General features: G+C 37.7%; 1 protein-coding gene across 1 annotated transcript; it reads left to right on the top strand.

Moving 5' to 3' along the window:
- Window positions 1–1,999: 1,999 nt before the first annotated feature.
- Window positions 2,000–19,771, top strand: lgi3 (leucine-rich repeat LGI family, member 3). Its single transcript, XM_081349844.1, has 9 exons — window positions 2,000–2,477; window positions 4,136–4,207; window positions 7,590–7,661; window positions 9,551–9,622; window positions 10,460–10,531; window positions 10,819–10,988; window positions 13,843–14,007; window positions 14,564–14,654; window positions 17,730–19,771. The coding sequence occupies exons 1-9, from the start codon at window positions 2,266–2,268 to the stop codon at window positions 18,457–18,459; spliced, it is 1,656 nt and encodes a 551-aa protein (XP_081205970.1). The 5' UTR covers window positions 2,000–2,265; the 3' UTR covers window positions 18,460–19,771.
- Window positions 19,772–20,542: the final 771 nt, after the last annotated feature.

Raw genomic sequence — 20,542 nt, 5'->3', positions numbered from 1 at the left:
CTCACGACAGCCCCTCCCTGGTGGATTCCCCTGAGAAGGACCTGCTTTCTCTGAGACGGGGCACCATATGGCACCCACATCCAGACCTCTGAAACCTCCACGTGTGGTCTCTGGATGGGATGCGGAGGACTTAAGTGATCTACCTCCAGGAGTGGTTGACACGATCACTTCAGCTAGAGCCTCCTCTACATTCAGGGATCAGGTGGTGAACCTGCAAGTGCTGCCCCTGGGCGAGGCAGCCCCAGCCCTTGCTCTGCTTTGACCCCTTTGCACCTTGCGCCTGTACGTGGACCGCACACATAGCTTTAGGACCTTTAGACCAGCTCTTTGTCGGTTATAGAGGCCAGCAGAAGGGAAAGGCTTTCTCCAAGCAGAGGTTGGCCCACTGGATTATGCATGCCATAGTCTTGGCGTATCAAGCTCAAGACCAGCCGTGTCCCCTTGGGGTGAGAGCTCACTCCACTCGGAGTGTTGGCTCCTCCTGGGCATTTGCACACGGCGCCTTGGCCTTGCATTTGTAGAGCTGCGGGCTGGGCGACACCTTACATGTTTGTGAGGTTTTACAATCTCTGTGTAGAGCCTGTGCCCTCTCGTGTACTGCCTACAAGTAGTTAGTAAGTCCTTTCTTTGTCCTTTCTTCCACCCCAGCAGGGTTGGGGGGGGGGGGGGGTGATTAGTTAGCATTGGCAGGATGCTGGAAGGGACAGCATTCATGGCGTTTTGGTAGGGATTCCAATTCATCAGTCATTCTGAAGTAACGTCCAACATGACTGAATGTTACTAATGTAACCCCTATTCCCTGAAGATGTTACGTCCTGGCGCCACAATCGCTGTACTGTACTATCACTGAACGGCCAGTGCACCGTCTTTGCTCCTTAGTGCAAAACTTGAATGAGTGAGTTCAGCATGCTTCCTTATATACCCGCTTCTCTCAGGCGAGATCCCAATTTGTCAGTCGTTCTGAAATAAGGTCTCCATTCCCTCCTTCAGGGAACAGGGGTTACATTAGTAACCTAGACTTTTACATGCTATTCTTCTAACAAGATGTATGGTCTAATATGCAATTTGCTTCTTCTTCCCCTTGAATCAGAATCAATTTTAGAATTATCTTGTACTTTAAAATCTTGAATTAATGATATCTGCAATGCATTAATGTTGGTTCTGTTCTGTTTACCCTGAGGGGGGTTATTGCTGCTCTTATCCATGCTAGGCTGCATGGATGCGCAGGGAGTTCTTGCCCAGAACAGAACCATAGCGCCAATCCTAACTGTATGCTAATTGTCAATCGTATTTGATGATAGTGGTCCTGACAGAAATGTATCTTTAACAAGATTATAAGCATAGATAGCAGGCACAGCTATGGCAGGATAACCATATCTATAGGTACAATATGCATCACATGACTAACTAACATGCGTCATAGTTTTCAAATACCTCCGTATTCACAGTTCACACCACAACACGAAAACTGCATTTTCAAATTCATCCACTTGGGAGAGATTCTTCAAAAAAACTTTCGCTGGACAAAAATGCAGTCTCAGTGTGGATGAAAGGCCAAAACATAAAGAAAAAAAGATGTGTTTTCAAATGTATCTGGATTAAGATAAGGAAAAAATCATTGATGTATTGTTGGGGGATCCCCTGCAACATGCTTGGGAACCACTAGTCTAGAAGACAATATTTTCATTAAAGCGTGTGCTTATATGTCCATGATTTCTAGAAGGTTTGCTTGAAATTTGCCTTAGCATAAACATGAGGATTTTACTTTATTCAGTGGTACCTCCACTGACCTGTTCATTACCCCCTGCTTCTTCATCTTGGTTCACAATCTCCACTATGTTCTCTGCTATGTTCCCTGCTACTGCTTAAGTGTTGGCCCATGCGACTGTTAATAATTCATTGTCAGCTTTGCTGCACTCTGGTCTGAGGCTGAGTGTGTGCGGAGCAGCGCTGGCTGACACACTCCTGCAGTCTGTGCTCTGACAGCTGCACCACAGAGAGAGAGAGAGAAGAGAGAACACCGCAGAGTACACTGAGACAGTCAAATACACACTCATACACGCACCCAGGGAACACCAGTCACTGCCCACTCGTTTTCTGTTCCCTCTGTCAGTCTCTTCTGAGCCTAACACCTCCCCTCCTCTCCCGTTCACACTCTGGAGCTTCCTCTCTTGCAGTTTTCTTATTAAGGAAAGGATAAAAAACAGATCCCTCTCTCCAGCCTCCTGTGTTTCTTGACTCAAGCAGGAGAAGAGAAGGTGGAAGATGGTGGAAGCAAGGCCCAGGCGGACTCTACGATGGCCAGATTGGCGGCTGTCTGTTTGCCTGCTGCTTTTCTGTATGTTTGGGAACGCGGTGGGCCGCAAAGCTTCCAAAATCCCACGATGTCCAGCCACCTGCTCCTGTACTAAAGACAGTGCCTTCTGCGTGGACACCAAAGCCATTCCCAAGAGCTTCCCACCAGGAATCATCTCCCTGTGAGTACTGAAAAGATCATGTTTACCTATTTCTTCTGTCCTTCATTTCTTTATATTCAAAGTAGAGAAAAGTTGTTCATATAAAATATTATAATTTCCCATGCTTTTGCACCATTTTTCTCTGCGGCATAACACGGATTGTCTAGAGTAATTGATTTATAGGTAGAAGACAGCTGAGTTGAACTTTGTCACCTGTCAAGTGACTTATGACGTCATTCCTTTTGGCATAAAGGTTTAGCATTAACATTTTACAATAAGGTTCCACTTGTTAACGTTAGTTATAGCTAACATGAATTAAGAATGAACAGTTGTATTTGTATTAACTAATATTAACAAAGACTAATAAATACTGTAACAAATGTATTGCTCATTATTAGTTAATGCATTACAATGGGACCTTATTGTTACAGATTTATGCCATTATAATACAGTCATACAGTCATATATTCATATTTTCTATAGTGACAGTTCATATAGCCTGTAAAACAACAAAAGGGCAAAAAACATTGTAAAGTAGTTGATTATATATCGCCCTATATATTCAGAACTGATCTTTGCTATTCATTGATCATTTTCATCTCATGATATTTAGCTGAAGTGGTGGGGAAGGGGAATTATTAATGAACAATGGCTTAATTTTAGTCTGTTCGTCACAAGAATCTGTTGTATGGCTTGAGTAGACTTGAAATACAGAGTCGAATGGACTATACTTTTTGAGAGTTTCATATGTGGGTGAACTATTCCTTCAGCAGACAGAGAGAGTTGACAACACTACAGACTTCGCCTCTGAGAGAACAGAACCACAGATACTAATTATTTCATCAATTAATTTTCAAGTCTGTTTGTTAGTAATTTCACTTAAGTTTTCACTCCTAGTATTTCATTACATACTATTTGAAGACTTACATCACCAGGATTTCATCTGAGTTTACTCATACTCATGTCTATATTCTGAAGAAAGTTTTGATAAAGGCCTTTGATTTTCTCAAGTTTTCATGCATATAGAGTTCGGCACTCAGATGGTGCCCTTATTTTCAGACTGAGAATATAAAAGGGAAGGAAGATCTGTGTCCTAGTTTCTAATAATTAAACAGTGAGATCCTTTCAGGTGTGGAGAGCAATTCGAAAAAAAGGCCAAAGAGAACTCCTTAAAATTAGATTAAAATGATTTTTTACAATATTTTAATGATGTACATATTGGAAAAAAGTGGTGCTATCCCTGAATTATTCATCATAATGCCAGTGTTATACTTAGAGTTAGAAATGTTTCAAACCCCTATATCAAAGTGCTAAATATCAAGTACTAATCCCACACGGCTTGTGCTTTGCATCTGAATAATAACTTAAATTATGTGGCTTTATAGAAATGTGCTATTACTCTTTCAAGCAATTCCATCTGGAGGGCAATTAAACAGGCTAAAGCAACCGTACACTGCGGTAGCCAATCATATCTTAGGACATACATAGACTTGAGGGTGGACGCTTTTGACTTGAGCCAAGCAAAGCAACCAGACATGCAACTATACATATCAACATCATGCTGTCTTTTAAAATGAGATTTTCAGATGCTATGAAGACATTTTGAGCATTTACTTTAAGATGACAGCAACTACATTTGATGATGGTGATGATGATGATGGTTTCTGCTGTCTTATCAGGACTATGGTGAACGCTGCCTTCACAGAGATTCCTGAAGGAGCTTTTTCCCACATGCACCTACTGCATTTCTTGTGAGTACTAGATGCACATAACCCTCCTCTGCATTTTCTTATTATGGCCTGTGCGTGTTTGAAAGGGAAAAGAGAGAGAGAGTGATAATTGCAGTGTTTGTCAGCTGCATGTCTGAGCAGTGTGTAGTGTGATGTGTATCAGTGACAGACCCTCCATTTACAGACTCACACAACAACAGTGTGTCTGTCCTCCCTGTGTGTGTGTGAGAAAGACACAAGAGAGAAGTTTGTTTTCAAATGACAGCATGCCAGTTCTTTAGTCACTGAATCAGTAAACAAATGAAACACATTCTGCGTTATCAGATTTGCAATGCTTGTAAAATATATTGGTGTGTATTTCTATATGAAAAAAATATTTTTGTAACAGGAAATCAATCCACTGTCAGCAGCAATCAAATCTGTACACCTCGTTCTTTTCCTTGCTCAAATAATTTTCATATAGCCAGATGTCATGAAGCAGACTGATATTTGAGACCAATAGGCAAGATGTGCTTACAGCCACAGGAATTTATTGCGGCTACTTAATTTCCACAGGCAGTGATACTAGATTTACATGGTGATCTTTCAGGCAATGCCGCTTTTAAAGGGCCCCTATTATGCTATTTTAAAGTTTCCTAATGTTGTTGTGGAGTCTCCTACAACATGTTTACATGCATCAAAGGTAAAAAAAACTGTTTAATTTCCTCATAATATACATTTGCACATCACCACATTTTCAATGATTCTCAAACAACTCGTGAGATGAATCAATCTCTCTAAATCCCGCCTTTCCGCGATATACTCTGCTCCAATTGGCCAGACAGCTCAGTCTGTTGTGATTGGCCTACCGTGTACAGCGCGTCGAAAACAAAAACACCCATCGCCATAACAACGTCCGCCGCTTCCTACATTAACTAAACACAGTAACGAACAATGATGTCGATTTGACCATATCAATGTGAGCGTGAGTCCGATGATGAAACATTGGAAGAACTAGTTATTGAACCTGAACCTCTATCGCAAGGACAACTCGAGCAGGACTCAGTGTTTCTCAGTGATACACTACTCAGTTTGAGGGACATTATGAGATGTTGCAACTGTAATTCCTCACCATAAGCATTAACAAGTGCATGTCCTTCAACAAACCGATTATTTTACTTGTACTAATTGATTACCAAGTATTTTTCTAATATATTGCGGTGAATACATAGAAACTGTATCAATAACAGTGCATGTATGCAATGTATACATTAGCCGAGCTCTAGAGTGAATGATCTGATGTAACATAAACGTTGGTAAAACAAATATTTCCTCACGACAGAGAACGACAGACGATCTGCATTAATATACACAGTTTTAGGTAATAGTGGCCCACAGCTGATCAGCAGAAGTATTTCAGTAAGACAGTGATAAGGTGAGTTAGCCAGTTAGCAGGAGACCAACACAATATACAACTCAAAACTAAGTATTTTGAACACCATCTTTCAAGAGCAAGCGGTTTGGGAATCCTGCACTGAACTCCGAGATTTGAGAAGCAGTCGTGAGTAAAATAAAGGGAACACAGCAAAAGTTTAGGATTATACTGCTGAGATATCATGGTAAAGATTCATTTTAACCACTGATTTTTCACATGCTCGTCACATTCACAGTATAGAGCACAGCGTCTTCTCGACATGATGCTGTCCAGTATCCACGGGAATCAGCTGCAGGTTTGAGGTTCAAGTTTTCCTGGTGTCTGCGCGCGCAATAAGTGGGCGGGCAATATGCTAATATTCCGTCTTGACGTCACAACGAAACGGCTTATGACTCGTTTGAAAAACGATTCATTTAATTGACTCAGAGTCGACTCTTACTTTTGGAAGACAATAACTTTATATACGGTGCACTTTCAGATTTAAAACTTTGCAGGATGTTTTCATTCACTTAGAGCTATGTTACACACTACAGGAAAGGTCATTTTCAAAAATGCATAATAGGGGCCCTTTAAATGTTTGTGATCTATTAGACACAGTTCGTAAACAACAGAAGGATTTTGCACACAACTTCACCATTTGGAAAGCGTTTGTGCAGTTCTCTAATTTGCGGTGATTGTGACATTAAATAATTCCCCTCAATCAGCACTCAGTTTGTGAAAACCAACAAAAATCATGTTTACAGTAATGCACTTACAGTGAAAGTCAATGGGACAAGACACTGGGATATCAACTCCTGTCACATTTTTGTGTGTAACCCCACAGACTCCAAGTGCATTATTGTAAACATAATTTTAGTTTGTTACCAACTGAAGGATGCCATAATTTTCACGATTAATAGCATGTTTTAGATTCTGTCCGGTGTCCATTGAGCTTAACATGTTGAACCTTAATTTCCCATTTCTTTAACATGCTTTAGTTGTATCAGTAAATATGTGGAGCACAATAATGCAAAAATGCAAAGTTTTAAAACATTGATCACTGTTCAAGTTCTTGATTTAAGATCTACTATAATCTTTCACTCTTGAGCCTATAGGGAACATAGAAGAGCACATTATTTGACTTTTTAGATCAAACCATAAATAGAGATTTTTATACTGGACGTATTTTTCACTTTTACGTTGAGGACGAGGACCTGAAGTGAATTACACAGTACTTTCGGGTTTGGTCACCTTTGTTGTTTTAGACTTTTAGAGGGCTAACATTTAACTAAGCTGTAGGCTATATGTGTTCAATATAGTACTGGCTATGTTGGTTACAATATAGTAACACTCGCTTTGCACCCCCTGCTGGTGAGGTCGACTAACAGCAGATGGAGAGTATGCTCGGTAATCTACTGCTTTTCCTGCAGTTCCAATTTACTGTCGAATTTGAATCACTGAATTTGTGGAAGCGAATTTGCAAAGCTGTTTAACTGTTTTTAAACAGTTTGAATATTTTGGAAGTGAAATTATAAAAGGTGAATATGGATTATTGCATTTTTAATAATGAAAATGTGTTTGAAATGTTTTGAACTGAAATATTCACAGCTTAAACATTCAACCATGCCGAATTTCAGCCCATAAAACTGCAAGCCCTAAAAATACAATGCATTAAAATGCAAGCACGGTTAATGCAATGCATATTTTTTTCAATTCATCAGGCTTTTTTGTTTCAAAAACATTTGGCATTATTTTACTTACATACAAATCACTAGCCAATTTGGTGTGTTACTTATTATGTGTTAATTTCGTTAAAGAAAACTATGACGAAAAATGCTCGTTGACGACCTTTTTTTCCCTGACTAAGATGATGAGAGACGACACCCACATTAAACGTTAACTGTGACTATATCAACACATGCAATATCGTTGACGGAAATGTTTTTGTGATCTATTGCTCAGTGAAAGTGCAAACTCTCATCTTTGTCACTCTCTTCTCGTTCTGCACAGGCTGTTGAACTCAAACACATTCTCTCTGATTTCTGATGATGCTTTTGCTGGACTTGGACATCTGCAATACCTGTAAGTATGTTTGCTTGATGGATGGATGGATGGATGGATGGCCTAATCGATGGTTGACTAAAGATAAATGAGTGTGTTGGTGGGTGGGTGGATTGATCACTTGTCCAGATTGACAGATTAGATGTTTCAGGATATCTTCTGCTGCATTGTAAGTGTGATTTATTCTGAAATTTTCACTGGATTTTGCTCACATAAATGCAAGAAAGAGCAAAAAAATTAATGTTAGAGTAGAATTCATTTTCTGTTCTTCTATATTAAGATCATCTTCCAAGTGCATCTTCCTCAGGGGTTTTGAAAGGATTTGCTCATTATAAGCCAGACACTGAAATGTAATGTTCATACAAAATGTTTCTCATAAAATCAAGTTTGAAAGCTAATGTTTAATTATCAGGGATCATTTGCATAGCCATTGACAATGAACATCTGCCAGAACATTTACCTGACAGATTCTGATATGAGATAATTAGCTTTCCCAACCACAAAAAGCTACATGAAATAAAACACTAGTCTTGCCTTGCCTTGAATTATGATAAGTCCCCCATGTTTTCTTTCAGTCTTCATCTGTTTCTCTTTCTTCCTCCACTGTCAGTTAGAATTTGATGCCCCGTTTTTCTGCGTTTTACTTTACACAATGCTGAATCAACTGAGGAGCCTCTGCTGGAGGATGTGCCAAATTCAAATCGATGCACCAGAGATTTTATGGTCATTTCTATAAATGATAAAGCTGATAAAAACTGCTTTCCTTTACAGGTCATTTGGTAGATGATCAAAAAGCACATTTCTTCCATAGCAGCTGCTCAAAAGTAATTGTGAATTCTAGTTCTATATATATATATATATATATATATATATATATACCACTGATATAAATGAGAAATTTGTGTGTGTGTGTGTGTGTGTGTGTGTGTGTGTGTGTGTGTGTGTGTGTGTGTGTGTGTGTGTGTGTGTGTGTGTGTGTGTGTGTGTGTGTGTGTGTGTGTGTGTGTGAGAGTACAAGTTGGCTATACTTGTGAGGGCCAAATGTCCTCACTTATACAGTGAAATATTATGGCAAATGACTAGTGAGGTCCTCGCTAGTTAAGAATGCATATAAATCGGCCAAAACATGTTTATAAATCATTAACCTGTTATAAACTCAATGGAAAAATATGTGAAGTCCTCACTAATATAATGTGTGTGTGTGTGTGTGTGTGTGTGTGTGTGTGTGTGTGTGTGTGTGTGTGTGTGTGTGTGTGTGTGTGTGTGTGTGTGTGTGTGTGTGTGTGTGTGCATCTTTCATCTTCATGCAAGTTGTGCTGTTTCCTGTGAATCCTTCTTAAAATTCAGGTAGCGTTGTCTTTCAGACTAAAGCACTGGCAGCTCAACGACTACAGAGAGAGAGAGAGAGAGAGAGAGAGAGAGAGAGAGAGAGAGAGAGAGAGAGAGAGAGAGAGAGAGAGAGAGAGAGAGAGAGAGAGAGAGAGAGAGAGAAGAACTTGCTATTGCAGAAAGCTTTTAGCATTAATGAAAACGCCCACAATCTCACTGTCATTAAGCTAAAAGCTTTAAACCAGGCGAATGCGGCAAGGTTTGCAGAGGGAGATGGGCAATTGGGCATCGTCTTCCTGAACGCTGCGACTCTTCAATCCATCAGGGAACAGGCAGCTTGCAATTAGCCGTACAGTTTATTACAATAAATAGGGAGGGAGAGAAGCTGCCATTTGATTAATATCCCTGTCCTGATCTTTTATCTTTCTGTCTCAAATACCACACAGTACCTACATCTTTTTAATGGCATCACCTGCAAATATTTGACTTTGTGGCTGTCTGACAAATGAGTTGTTGGTTGAATTCATTGACGTGTCTTATTAATGGTAATTTAATTCCCATATTCTTTTCTCACCCTACAGATTTATTGAGAACAACGACATCCAAACCCTGTCAAAGCACACATTCAGAGGACTGAAGTCTCTGACACATCTGTATGTATTGCTTTAAGGAGTCAATTATCAGTGTATTCATGCAAAAATCATAAATACATTTATAAATATATTACCTTTTTAAATTGGTGTACAACATAGATGCATTAAGAAGTGATTATTTAATTCATTTTTAAAAATGTAGTTAAGTTTAACAATAAATAATTAATTTATACATTTTTAAATGCAACATTTTTAAATGGCATTTGCAATTGCTTTTCTTTATCCATTTTCCACAAAAACATGACATTTATCCTCTCTTTTTTTTATTAAATTTTGAAACAGATAAAAAAAAATAGATAAAGAAAAGCAGTTGCCAAATGGATTAAGACAAGAATTTAAAAAAAAGTTAAAATACTAAAATAAAGCATAAATAAGCTGTAAAATTATTTCAGAAATCATTTTAAACATGAATTAAATGACCAGTTTTAAATATTTTTTGACATAATTCTTTTAACATTATTATTAAGGCCTACATAGTGTAACGTCATTGTGTGACTTCTACAATGGATTTCAGGGTGGCCAACCTTTTTAATTAATTTCTATTGATTAATGTTATCTGAGGTTTGTCTTGAGAAACACAAATTGTCTTTTCACCTCTAGTTCTAAAAGGGTTCAGACTCATTTGGAACAGAAAACCTTTATATATGGTCCACCCGACAGTCTTGAATATTCAGAGAATAATTATAATTCACACCGTGCTTCTAATATGATGAGTCGAATGTGTCATTGATTGTACCTTATAGATCAGATTGAAGAATAGAGGTATGAATCATGATAAATAGGTCATGTGATGTCTCTCTGATTGGAATGTTCTTCTCTCCTCTTTCTCTGTATCAGGTCTATATCCAACAACAACCTGCAAGTTCTTCCCAGAGATCTCTTCAAACACCTGGACATCCTCACAGACCTGTATGTGCACCATATACACAAATATGATAGTTCCCCTGTGAGGGACTGTCTTACTAAAATACGAGTGTACTAATGCTAAACCGACTTATATGCAGAATAAAACATATATGCATGTTCTGTTAAACATTTTGTATAAAATATTTTTTCTCTAACTTTCCATACATCTCTGTTTGAAAACCCCTGTACTAAACAATACCTCACAGATCAGAGATATTCTTTAAATGGGAAAATTCATGTCTTTTTGTATCTCTTGTGTATGTTTTTATTCCTCTCTCCACTCTTGGCAGAGACCTGCGAGGGAACTCGTTTCGTTGTGACTGTAAGATCAAATGGTTGGTTGACTGGATGGAGAAGACCAACACCTCTGTTCCTGCCATATACTGCGCCAGTCCTTTTGAGTTCCAGGGTCGACGCATCCACGACCTCACGCCACGCGACTTCAACTGCATAAGTGCAGGTAAGGCCACTCACACACTCCTAGCACATGCTATTTGAGATCTGTAATTCTGTGAAATATAGGTACTCTACATGGTCAAAAGTATAAGGGCAACCCCTTCAAATTCCAGGATCCTTAATTCAACTGAAAACGTATTTTTGTTGCCTGACATGGAAGTTCACATTTCCCAGGTTCTCTAGAGAAAAAGCCAATACAGGATTTTTTCATTAGCTTTTCCATTACTGCAGAAAATAAGCTCTGTGACCAACAAAAGTTTATGGGCCTGTGGTTCAAATCTTTACTTGCTCTGCCAAAATTTTCACTGGCCCCACCACAAAAGTAATAAATAAATAAGTTGATACCACAGCAAATCATACTAGACTAATATAAATTTCAAATATTATTAAAGACAAGTAAATAGTCAGTAATAAAATAACAACAAATAATAGATAAATATATCAAATAGAAAAAAACTAATGAAACAAACTTTTTCCTCCCTTTTTCAGAGAGGTCTTACAGTAAATTTCAGTAATCAAATGTAAAATAACATTTCACAGTCTTCACTTAATAAATTAAATATAGATTAATCTTAAATTAAAGTTACAAAAGTTATTCAGTCAAGAGCAGCAAGTGATTTTCTTTGTCTTTTATTGTTATAGCAGGAATATTAGGCCGCTGTCACTTTAAGAGCGAATGCACTGGTCCAAGATACTGATACACATGCATTTTCTTTCTCAACCAAGACTGGCATTGAAGTTCACAACAGTTGGCGTTAACTTGTGTTTCTAGAAGATGTTACCCCTTGAAAGGTAGTGTTTTTATTTATAATTTTTTACAATTACTTGAACTTTTATGGTGCAAAACAACTTTGCTAACGTCATCAGCTAACCTCCAGAAACATAATATAAAGATCTGATGAACCCTTTAAAATCTTCAAGTTAGTTAGTTAGAATAGAGCGTGATTATAGACACAACAAGGCTGTGAGGTAGAGGTTTAGTGCCCCCATACCCTCTCTAGTCCTGTGTAGACTCTTGTCAGCAACAAATAGAGTGGGGTATTACTGATGTAGGTTATGTCGTGGAATAAAACATGAAAATATCTTGAGCTTATTTCAGGCATTCAACCAAAAACACATTGACCTTGGGACGACGGAAATCAAGCATAGGCGTTAGTTCTGGCAGGTCACATCAGCTGACCCGGCTGATCCACATCTACCTATAGGAATGTGACGCCTCTCACAGCATCCATATATAAGGCCCATTCAGTATTATCAGCAGCTTTATCGTGTTGCTCAGGATCGAATTACCCTCCCTCATCCCCAGCTCCACCTCTCGTCCAGCAAGGACTTGGCCTTCTGATATTCCTCTTCAAATCAGACTCATTTTTCTCGAATTATGTTGTACATTAAATTATTGAACATTAATGATATCTGCAATACTGTTCTGTTTACCCTAAGGGGGTTTATCGCTCTTATTCAGGCTTGGCTGCATGAATGGGCATAGGCCTTTATCTCATTTCCTGGTTTCGGAACGTTCGAAATCGCCAAGCAGTGTACTCGCACTTCCGGTGGTTACTTAGTTACCTTTAGATGAAAAGTAAGTCAGTAAACTTAAATAAAATCGTGATATAGACCAGTGTCTGTAGCATGACGCTCGCGATGTTTTCAGCCTATATGAGGACATTAATGCACTTCATCAACACCGAGAGTCACTTCAGCAGCATTTTAGCTTCATTTGAGAAAATCTATCGCAATATCATAAAACACAGAGAGACTCAAAGGTCTACACAGCAACCCGTCAAAATAAAGGTTTGGTTTAACCTTTGAATAAAGTTTTGCTTAAATCATTACATTTTAAATAATAGGTTATAATAATTTAATTAACCCATTAAAATGGAATCAAGAAAACAAAAACAAAAATAAACTTTTGGGAGATGCGAGAGCGAAGTAGTCCAGTGATAATTAACAGGCAGCCATGGTGAACGCAATAACCGGAAAAGGCAGTACACCGCTTCAGCAATTTTTCGCGGCTACTTACGGCGTTCTATTTTGTTGCGATAAAGGCCTATTGAGTTCTTGCCCAGAACAGAACCAGACCGCCAATCCAAACTAAAATTGTCATGAATGCTAATATTGTCAACCATCTTTGACGATAGTGGCCCTGACGGAAGTGCTAAAACTGCTAAACTCATTTCCAGGTTTTAGGACTCATTCCTGCAGCACTCAGTGACATTCTTGATTCTCCTCTTTCAACTTTGTTGCAACAGTTTGGGGAGATGTCTTTTTTTCTTTTTTTTTTTTTTTTTTCAGCATGATAATGAACCTGTATACAAAATCCAGGCTACAAAAAAATAGCCTTCACTGGTCTGCACAAAGCCCAGACCTGAACCAAACACCTTTGAGGATGAATTAGAGCCAGAGAGCCAGACCCTCCTGCATCCATGATCCAACATCAAGTTGAAGGCATTGATTTTGATAATAAATGTCCATATTCCTTTGGCCATGTAGTGTATCTGGGTAGTTGACATGAAATTTCAAAGAGTTTCTGCATTGTCCTGTGTTGTGACATGCTATAATACAATTATAAATACATTTATATTTATAAATTATTTAACAAAACATTTCTGATTTTTATGCATCATATAAAAAATACATATTTGTATTTTTTATATGATGCATGTATAATAATTATAGAAATATTTGAAATGTTTTTAAAATAATTTTAGATGTATTATTTACAAAAATTGCATGTAGTCTTTTTGTAAATAAATCATGTCACACCGCAGGAGCATTTAAAATAAGGTGGATTTTAAAATGGTAAAAAATAAAGAACTTACGATATACACTGACTAATATGAAACGTTCTTCTGATCCAGATTTTGCAGTATATGAGGTATACTCGTTCCAGTCTCTGTCTGTGGAGTCATACGAGTTTAACAATGACCAGTACACAGTTTTTGCTCAGCCCAACACAGGAATCTGCACCGTGTTCATTTGGGATCATGTGGACATGCTTTTCAAGACACATTACAACATCACATGTAAGTCAAACGTCAGCTGTTATTCGATTTTCTTATTATCTGATATAATAGGTAGAACCAATGCAAAAAAAAAAAGAAAAGAAAAGAAAATGGGGATATTCTCCGAAGCAGTGGTTCCCAACCTTTTACACAAAATCTTGTTTCACGAGAATGACAGCTCAATGTAATCTTTTCACACACTTAATTGCATGTTAATTGCACTTAAATGAAAATGTATTGTAGTTTACTTCAGTAGGACTTTATATGTAATTTCTCAGCTACTTATATTGTCTTTGAAATATGGTTGAAGTGTACTGCCGAATGTACAGACCAGCATTCATGGTAAACTAAAATATACTTGCATGTCATGTTTTTAAATATATTTGTGATTGCAATTTAGTACATTTAAAATATATTTACTTTAAATGTAATATCGCACACTACGGTGAAAATCATAATTAAAAAGTCATGTGCAATTAGTATGCTAGTCAACACATCAAAATAAGTGAACTTCTTTAAAGAATGACAAGATTATCAAAACATAATGATTTAATATGTACTTTATGTGCCTTTCCAGCTCGTTCTGCTGTCTACTGTAAACCTGTGGTTATCAACAACACTCTCTACATGGTTGTGGCTCAGCTCTTTGGAGGATCACACATCTACAAGTATGTCTATGTGCACTATTTTTGTTATGGACTCGATTGTAGTGATGGGCACATTCAGAACACTGCTTCATGAAGCATTTGCGCATCTTTTGTTTGGAATCAGTGGTTCGGACTTTGTATCAATATTTCAACATTTTGCCGCAGTTAACCCATCAACGAGTGTCTAATGTTTTATAACTGATCTTGTGTCAGTTTTATTTTTTGCTTTATTTATAGTTAATTTTTAATGAATTTTAATAATTGTTTGTGTATAACACACAAACGAACATTATACTTCTAGTTACCAAGCCTAATAAAAAAAAAACAAGAATACAAATTAATAAAACACTAATTTTACAGAACCTTCATATTTAATGGTATTTAATTATTTTTAGATTACATTTAATAGATTACACTTTCATGAAAACTTTTGCAATTGCTTTTATAAAGTTTTCATTATGTTTGGGCTGAGTTTTTGATGAATTTACATAGGAGTGGGCGATATGACCAATATCTTACATCATGATGTGAGTAATTTTATTTCAAGATAACAATATATATCACAATATAGTTATTTTTGCTTTAAATAAGGTTTTTATGATATCAAAATTTGATACCATTGAAATGTATAAATATTTTCAGCAATTTCACAAAAAACTACAAGACTAAGTAAAGAAAAAAAAACTCAAGCTACTGAAGACAAGTACAATCAGTGATGAAATAACAATAAATAAACGAATTACAAGCAATAAGAAAAATAAACTACGACTGAACAAACATAAATACATAAATTGTATAAAGTAATATAAAAAACACTGCATGGTCATCACTGTGTAAATTAAATATACATTTATTCTTATCAAGTTACAAAAGTGATTCAGTCAGAAACAGTGAGAGATTTTCTCTCTGTTGTTGTTTGATTAACATTAATGACTCGGACGACAGCAGGTTTATTAGGCTGCTGTCACTTTAAGACCGAATGCATGGATCCAATATACTGTTACACATGCGTTTTCTTTCTCAATTGTTTACACTGACTTAAAACAAAAATGCCTGTGTTTACGAGGACACTTGCAAAGTTCGTCATTTTGACTCATAAATGCGTGTATTTGACCGTTTAAGCCCAATTAGGCGGCAAAACTCACTCTTTGTGAGCAGTGGCTTCATGTGCACGTAATTAGTTCTCTTTCGCTGCTTATTGTGCTTCAATGGTTTAAAATCACTTAATTTTAATACACAATGCTTAAAAATGTATGCAAATGATAATCTTTAATGACAGTGAGCGTAACCACTCTAGAGACGATAGTCCGAAATCTCTACCGGTTGACAAATTTCAACCGGTTAATCGTATCTACCGTTATAACGCACACCCCAACGTTTACAGCTTTTTGACCAGCAGGTGCTGGCAGCCTCAAGTGTTTCAAGTGCATTGAAACAGTGAATAGTTTTACAAAGTAATTAGCTAAGTTGATTCAGAACTTGGAAAATCTTCATGTCTCCCATCACTATTGAAGACGCTCAAATATTGTCTGAATATACTTTCTCTATTATCATATTTTACCCTAAAGAAATAACATTGCATTTTTCATTTTCTACTAACAAAAGGTGCGATCAGTAGTTCTTTAGCTAGTGTCACCATCGCTAGTCATTCTTCGCATACTTTGGGTACCGATACCACAGCGGTTCATTAATTACCTTACCTATCCAATAAGGATGCACCGATATGAAAATTTTGGCCGACACCGATAACCGATAATGCTTTATATTTGAAAGCCGATAACCGATATATTGGCCGATAAACCAAAAAAAATTAAAAAATTAAATCCAAATTTCTATATAGTCTCAAGTCTCACCATTAAAGCCATGTCCCAAACACACAATTATGATGTTCTCGTGATAATTTTATGTAGCCGATATGACAGACTTCATGGCAATTTAAAACCATTATGTTGAACAGTGCGCATCTGAAGTGTCTCAACTGAAGGAAATAATACATTATTTATCGGCCTTAATATATCTGCCAATTTTTTTTATTGGGTCGATAACATTAAAAATGAACCGATATCGGCAATACCGATATGGTGGCCGATATATCGTGCATCCCTACTATCCCCAAAAAAAAGGTATGTCCTGTTGTCTAAGGGTGTGTCACACTTGGCATGTTTTGTTGGATTGCTCTGTTAGTGCGGTTTATTTGAATAAATGTGAACTGTCATCTAAACCCTGATGCCCATCAAGCAAAGGGACCGAGACGCTGAAAAGATGGATCTCGATCGGCTTCCAAATGAACTCTGGTGCGGTTTGAATGAAATCTGAACGCAACACGGACCAAAGACATGTAAACGAACCAAAACAGGACATGATGTCACAAGATGCGACTCTAAAAAGGACAGAATGCTCAAGCATACCTGTATTTTTCTCGTCATAGTCGAGATGTTGTCCATCACAGTTCAGTACAGGCATCAGAACCGCGTCTCCTCACAGCAGATCTGTGTGTGTGTGTGTGTGTGTGTGTGGGTGTGTGTGAGACGGAGGGATTCCTGCCACTGTTTTGACTCCTTTACACATTTTATAAGCTCTTCACGAGTTCTCAGCTGGTCAAAACACCATCATATGTAGCTACGCACATACAACGAGCGCATTTAGCCCAGAACACAGCATTGTTTTGGATGTTCGGTAAGTTCTGTCACAAAATATACATAATAAAAGCCGACCAATCAGGTTGTGAACACATCCCTATGTCCTTAGGCTTTATTTGCCAATTTCAATGCTAAGCGAACCAGGACTAAATGTTTTTTTTTTGGTCCAGATCAAACGAACCAAGCTAACCGAACTACAAGTGTGAGCACAGCCTTAGACCCCGTTTACACCTGTATTTACGTCATCAACTTGTGATCCGATCGACCAAAACACATCTTAATACCAGGTGTAAACAGGGCCTAATTTATTTCTTAATGTGTAAAACATTTTCAATTATCAGCAAACTACTGAATTATTATTATTTCAATACCTCAAAGAGTTAGATTTATATAATATTTGCCTGTAAATATATCATCATCTATTCTTATTATGTTATCCCGTTGTTGTTGTTGTCAGATGGGAGGAAGGTCCATTGCGTTTCGTCAAAATCCAGGACATCGACACCACCCGTGTCCGTAAACCCAACTTCATCGAGACTTTCCAGATTGAAGGCGACTGGTATTTTGCTGTGGTCGACAGCTCCAAAGCCGGTTCCACCAGCCTGTACCGCTGGAACAGTAACGGCTTTTACTCACACCAGTCTCTCCATCCCTGGCACAGAGACACTCACATCGACTTCCTCGAGGTGGACGGCAAACCTCGCCTCATCCTCTCCAGCTCCTCGCAGCCCCCGGTGGTGTATCAGTGGAACCGCAGCCAACGCCAGTTCCTCTACCACTCGCAGATTACAGATTCAGGCGATGTGCAGATGGTGAAGCACTTCTGGGTGCGAAAAGTGCTGTATCTCTGCCTCACGCGCTTCATAGGAGACTCGAAGATCCTGCGCTGGGACAGCCAGCGCTTCGTGGAGATCCAAACCCTGCCGTCACGCGGCTCGATGGCCGTGTATCCGTTCAGCGTCGGAGTGAGGCAGTACCTTCTGCTGGGGAGCGACTATTCCTTCTCTCGGATCTATCTGTGGGACGACCTCACTCAAAGGTTCCTGCCCTTTCAGGAACTGAACATGCTGGCGCCTCGAGGGTTCAGTCTGGTGTCTGTTGACAATAAGGATATTCTGTTAGCGGCCAGTTTTAAAGGAAAGACCATGGCGTACCAGCATCTCGTGGTGGACCTCAGTGCCAAATAGGCTGCTGGAGACGTTTTACTGGGGCTTAAATGTCAAGAACTGCAACATTTCCACACCTTTTCTACATCTGCTTTCACACATGAATTGATTCTGTCATTGCTAAATACACTCACACATTAGTTACTGTTAAGTGTAAGCCATCTTAAAGGGTTAGTTCACCCAAAAATGAAATTTAGCCCATGATTTACTCACCCTCAAGTTAGGTGTATATGACTTTCTTCTTTCAGACGAATATAATCAGAGTTATATTAAAAAATGTCCTGGCTCTTCCTAACTTTATAGTGGCAGTGAATGGCTGTTTCTGTTTTGAAGTCCATAAAGTGCATCTATCCATGATAAAAGTGGTCTACGCGGCTCCGGGGGGTTAATAAAGGCCTTCGGAAGCGAAGCGATGCGTTTAAGAAAATATTCATATTTAACATGTTACAAAGTACAAACCCCCCGGAGCCGTGTGGAGTATTTCTATCATGGATAGATGCATCTTTATCATGGATAGATGCACTTTTATCATGGATAGATGCACTTTTATCATGGATAGATGCACTTTTATCATGGATAGATGCACTTTTATCATGGATAGATGCACTTTTATGATGGATAGATGCACTTTTATCATGGATAGATGCACTTTTATGGACTTCAAAACAGAAACAGCCATTCACTACCATTATAAAGCTTGGAAGAGCCAGGACATTTTTTAATATAACTCCGATTGTATTCGTCTGAAAGAAGAAAGTCATATACACCTTGAGTAAATCATGGGCTAATTTTCATTTTTGGGTGAACTATCCCTTTAACTAAAAAAAAAAAAATTGTTAATACGCACTACTACTAATAAACACTACTATTACTACTACTACTACTACTACTACTACTACTAATACTAATACTGATTACCCATTTGGGCCTTCAAAGCTAAATGAACATTTGCCATATGCATTGCAATGAATATGTTATATGTATACTCTAATAGGATGTACATTGTTCAGCAGTTTCATATAAAAAAGTGAAATTATATTTTTAGACGGATGACTCCCTGATTCATAACATGAAAATGTCTGTAGGTACTTTTAGAATATAATTGTGTTACCAAGAAAAATAACATTTTCATCACTCAGTTGAGCTTGACTGTTAAGCCTTTGCTTTTCAGATTATACTCTGAAAATATTGAATTATTACTTGGGAACAATACGCTGAATTACTAATTGGCATGTCATTATAAAACATCTGCAGTCATCAGCATGTATTGCAATAACTGACTGTGGTGGAAATGTAATTTATGATGCAACAAAATAAAGTTGAAATATCTGTTTGTCTTGCACATGAAAAACTTATTTTTCAGCTGATTAATATTATTATTGAATGCAGACTCTCTGGTTGTTACCTTGCCTTGATCACACTGGCTGTCTGATTATAGGTGTGTTGTGATGAGGTAAATGTGTCAATATTTAGCTGAAAAACATCCAGACTATCTCCATCCAGGTGGCAATACTGACTGACCATCTTCGCCATGGGACAGTACGCTGATGCCTGCAGGGGGCAGTGTGGGATTTACATAGAAATCTAAACATTTATTGAACTCTAATTCTGTGCTCAAAAGTCCTCAAAAATGTATGAAGAAAGTATTTCTTGATAAAAGAAAGATAGGTATAGGCCTATATTAGTAGGCTATAGATTATACAATTATAAATTGTTGCTTGATTTAAAAAAATGATCCTAAATTAAACTCTGTCATTGATTCTATCAAACTCAAGGACCAAACTGCATGAATATGAGGTGAATGGTGCTTTATTGTCTCTTTGTGAAGTATATGCCTATTGTAGCTGATTGTTTATGATTGTATTTGTATCTAATGATTTTGTTACATTTAAAAACAAATAATTCCACCAATTATCTAATTTGATCTAATCTCCAATTTTATCTAAAATGAGGACAACCTGTATGTGGGTTTCTGCGTATTAGTCTTTTTTGGAGCTTTGCTAATAGAAAATTACAGACAAACGGACAAGTAACTATATTTTGTACAATCTATCCGGTAAGTTGATTGGTAGGTTCCTATACATGCTTTATACAAGATAATATA

The sequence above is a fragment of the Scardinius erythrophthalmus genome, assembly GCF_964197995.2.
Source record: "Scardinius erythrophthalmus genome assembly, chromosome: 20".
Classification (NCBI taxonomy): Eukaryota; Metazoa; Chordata; class Actinopteri; order Cypriniformes; family Leuciscidae; genus Scardinius; species Scardinius erythrophthalmus.
The sequence above is the reverse complement of the archived record's forward strand: the minus strand, read 5'-3'. Positions and strand labels throughout refer to the sequence as shown.

What these genes read in the sequence shown, in the direction of transcription:
- lgi3 (XM_081349844.1), top strand. Translation starts at nt 2,266, where the DNA reads ATGGTGGAAGCAAGGCCCAGGCGGACTCTACGATGGCCAGATTGGCGG. An exon ending in ATGCACCTACTGCATTTCTT is followed by an intron (nt 4,208 to 7,589) that starts GTGAGTACTAGA and finishes CGTTCTGCACAG; the next exon opens with GCTGTTGAACTCAAACACAT. An exon ending in GACACATTACAACATCACAT is followed by an intron (nt 14,008 to 14,563) that starts GTAAGTCAAACG and finishes GTGCCTTTCCAG; the next exon opens with CTCGTTCTGCTGTCTACTGT.